Genomic DNA, 3718 nt, shown 5'->3' with positions numbered 1-3718 from the left:
TTTTTATTTTTATAAGATAAAACTAATATAGCGTTAAGCTTTGTTTGAAAGATTTCCCTGTGGAACGAACCGGACTTACTAAAAACTACACTACTGTACGATTAGGTACACTGCCTATAAGTGTTGTAGCAAGGTTTAGGTATATCCATTCTATAAATAAATAAATATCTTGTGTAAAATTGTATCATATTTAATAGTATTTCCTAGTAAAATATAAGCTATTTCATATACGCCTCGCATAACATCAGCATGCTTGACTATATGTTTTAGGTTCAACAGACATAGATATAGATGAAGTAAAACACAAATTTTCTGAAGACAGATTAGAGTAATTAATATACTTGTCTATGCCATACTTAATATTATTACTCAAAACACTCTTATTTAAGACATAATCATTGAATTTAGTTGGAAGAAAGGATTGTCTTGTAGACCTCCTGAGAGGATAATCAGGTTCTACAGAATGAGGGTCACCCTCAGAATTATCACTATTATCACTTGTATCCAAATGGATCAAGGTATCATCAGGTGTTGCACTGTCAACACCCATACTAGCAGATTCAGCAGGATTCATTTTTGTAGTATCATTTGAAGTAGAATCCATTTTCGATGAATCTCTGCTAATACTACCAAGTGTGGGATTAACAGTACCATCACCAATATCAGAAGGGACATTATTGTCATCATTGGGTATATGAGACAATCCTTCTCCATTGATGAAATCTGTATCAAAAAAGTTTAAGTGAGTAACATCATTATCATCACTATTCCTTTGAGAAGACATCTGAAAAGGAAAGATGTTTTCATAAAACTTGACATCTCTTGAATAAAAAATTAGTTTATTATCAAGACTATAAAGTCTGTAACCCTTTTGACTATTTGAATAACCAATAAACACACACTTCTCATATCTTGAACTAAACTTATCATGATTATTTAATTTGGTGGCAAAATATAAACACCCAAAAACTCTTAAATGATCAAGTTTAAGACTGACAACATACAGTTTCTCATAAGGACACTTACCCAACAACACAGAAGAAGGTGTTCTATTTATTAAATTTCACAACAGTTAATATACAGTAAGACCGCATATTTAGAGGTACCCCCTTGAAACAAAAGTGCCCTTGCTACATTCAACAAATGTCTATGCTTTCTCTCAACAACCCCATTTTGTTGAGGGGTATATGCAATGGATGTTTGATGAAGTATCCCATTCTATTTTAAAAACATAGATAAAGTATTGTTTACAAACTCAGTCCCATTGTCACTTCTTAAAACTTTCACACTTTTATTGAACTGATTTTTAAACATTGTAATAAAATCAATTATATTTTCACACACTTCATATTTGTTTTTTAAAAGATAAACCCAAACAGCCCTAGAGTAGTCATCCACAATAGTGTGAAAATACTTGAAACCTTCCCTACTGACCACTTTATAAGGACCCCACAAATCTAAGTGAATAAGTTCACCAATATTCAAAGTTTTATGGTCACTAAGAGGAAAGGGTTCTCTGGTTTGTTTTGCTTTGTGACAAATGTCACAAGGTACAATGAACTCATTATTAAAACCCAATGTACCCTTTAACACTTGTAAAACAGGATCTGCAGGGTGTCCAAGCCTATTATGCCAAGTATGTTTAGATAAACAACAAGTATGAGCAGTAGCACAAGAAGACATATTACCTATATCAGATAACTCATTAAGTACATATAGACCACTTTCCATATTACCAATCCCCAAGGTCTTTCCCATGTAACCTTGCTTGGGTAGGTCCTGAATATAAAAATATTGCTCAGACAGACATAAGATTCACAACATACTCAGGGACAACAAGCACATCAAACAAAGTTATGTGTGGACTGACAACAAAATCACCAATTTGTTTTATACTAGCTTTAGTACCATTGGGATGATCAACAACCAAATTTAAATCAGAAATATCTATAGTATTAATAAGATGTTTATTACTGGTTATGTAATGCTGATTAGCCCCTGAGTCAACAATCCAAGAAGTTTTAACAAACCCATTATTCATACCTGCATATTAGACTTTATGTTTCCAATACCATTATCACTGTTCAACATAGACAAAAGCTTTGAAACATGTTCCTCACTAAAAGGAAAAGGATTCTGAGAAGAAGCATCAGTAGCAGAAACATTACTAGCAAAAGATTTATTTCCAGAATTAGCAGTAGACCAATTTTGAGATGAGTTTGTAGAATTTTTAGGTATTCTCCTGTTAAAACTAGGTGGATATCCTATAACTTCAAAACACCTATCAATAGTATGACCTAATTTGTTACACTTAGTGCATTTTAAATTCTGATTAGGTCCTCTATTGTTTCTTGTGAAATTAGAAGAATTATTAGAATTTGCAGGTGAATTGTTTTTAGACATAAAAGCAGATGTTTGAACTTTAGCAACAGAGACAGTAGAATTCCTATGTGATTCTTCTCTAGACAGAGTAGCATAAGCACTTTTCACAGTAGGTATAGGATCCATTGTTAACAAATTACTTCTGATTTGTTGATATGACTCATCTAATCCCATTAAAAATTGCCATAATTTGGTCATTTCTTTGTGATCATAGTGTTCAGTAGCAGATATGCAAGTGCAAATAGGTAATTGTACCATAGCCTCATACTGTTTCCAATAAGAATTCATCTTGTGATAGTATTCAAATAAAGGCATACCACTTTGAGTAAGAGAATTAATTTTTTTATGCAAATTAAACACATCAGAACCATCTACTTTATCAAAAATTTCTTTCAATTCAGCCCAAACTTCAGAAGCAATTTTTGAAAACACTTGACCCAAATAGACTTCTTCAGATAATGATCCTAAGATCCAAGATAACACAACAGCATTACACCTATCCCATTGATTAGACAATACATCATCATTAGTAGATTTCACACAAGTTTTATCAATAAATCCAAGTTTATTTTTGGTCTCAAGGGCAAGGGTCATAGCATAAGACCAAACCTTATAATTTTTAGTTTCCACAAGTTTAATACTCACCAGAGGAGTACTACTTATATCACTAGGGTGCAGATACAAAGGGTTTCCAAAGTCTAATTTACTAATCAAAGTATCAAGATTTGAACTACCACTATCATCATCACCCCCAGACATATTTAAAACATATATACATAAACAGATATGGAAACAGAAAATAAAACACACAAGAAACAATCAAGAAACAAAAAATTCACAAATAGCAGTTAATCAAACAAAGATAAACAGATCAAACGAAATCAACAAATACAATCAAATAACTAATTAATCCAACCTGTGCTTGATCAAGTTTTCACAAGTCTCAAGGGACTTGGATCAAGAGTTGGGCACAGTGATTAATCAATCAGATAATTGTATGTCAGATAATCAATTAAACACATAAAAAATAATCAATTAAACTGATAAGAAAGCCAGATAGTATGAATAAATGCGAGACTCCCCTTCAAAGATCAAAAGAATTTGAAGAATATTCAGCGGAAGACTTCAATTGTTAGGTAGAAACCCTAACCCTAATTTTGAAGAAATTAGGGTTTCAAGAACTATCACCAAACACAACCCACAGATCGTAAACCGAACTTATACAAACGCTTTTAATCTTGAAGAAGCCCCAAAAAACCAACTGCTATGAACACCAGATTCACATAAGCCTTTAAATAACTTCGATCGATCAACAATTAAGAGCGTACCCGCTCTG

General features: G+C 32.5%; 1 protein-coding gene across 1 annotated transcript; it reads right to left on the bottom strand.

The window, feature by feature from the left end:
• Positions 1 to 244: 244 nt before the first annotated feature.
• On the bottom strand, positions 245 to 3141 carry LOC139859616 (uncharacterized). The gene is made up of 4 exons (XM_071848395.1): positions 2044 to 3141; positions 1435 to 1779; positions 1090 to 1218; positions 245 to 784 (listed from the first exon to the last, which is right to left on the bottom strand). The coding sequence occupies exons 1-4, from the start codon at positions 3139 to 3141 to the stop codon at positions 245 to 247; spliced, it is 2112 nt and encodes a 703-aa protein (XP_071704496.1).
• Positions 3142 to 3718: the final 577 nt, after the last annotated feature.

The sequence above is a fragment of the Rutidosis leptorrhynchoides genome, chromosome 7 (assembly GCF_046630445.1).
Source record: "Rutidosis leptorrhynchoides isolate AG116_Rl617_1_P2 chromosome 7, CSIRO_AGI_Rlap_v1, whole genome shotgun sequence".
NCBI classification, from domain to species: Eukaryota; Viridiplantae; Streptophyta; class Magnoliopsida; order Asterales; family Asteraceae; genus Rutidosis; species Rutidosis leptorrhynchoides.
This window is presented reverse-complemented; position numbering and strand designations above follow the sequence as displayed.

Excerpts from the sequence above, each read along its gene's own strand:
- LOC139859616 (XM_071848395.1), bottom strand. The coding sequence starts at position 3,141 with ATGTCTGGGGGTGATGATGATAGTGGTAGTTCAAATCTTGATACTTTG. Across the intron at positions 1,219-1,434 it reads TGTGGGGTCCTTATAAAGTG|AATGGGATACTTCATCAAAC; the intron begins GTCAGTAGGGAA and ends TTTTTAAAATAG. Across the intron at positions 785-1,089 it reads GGGGTACCTCTAAATATGCG|ATGTCTTCTCAAAGGAATAG; the intron begins GTCTTACTGTAT and ends TTTCCTTTTCAG.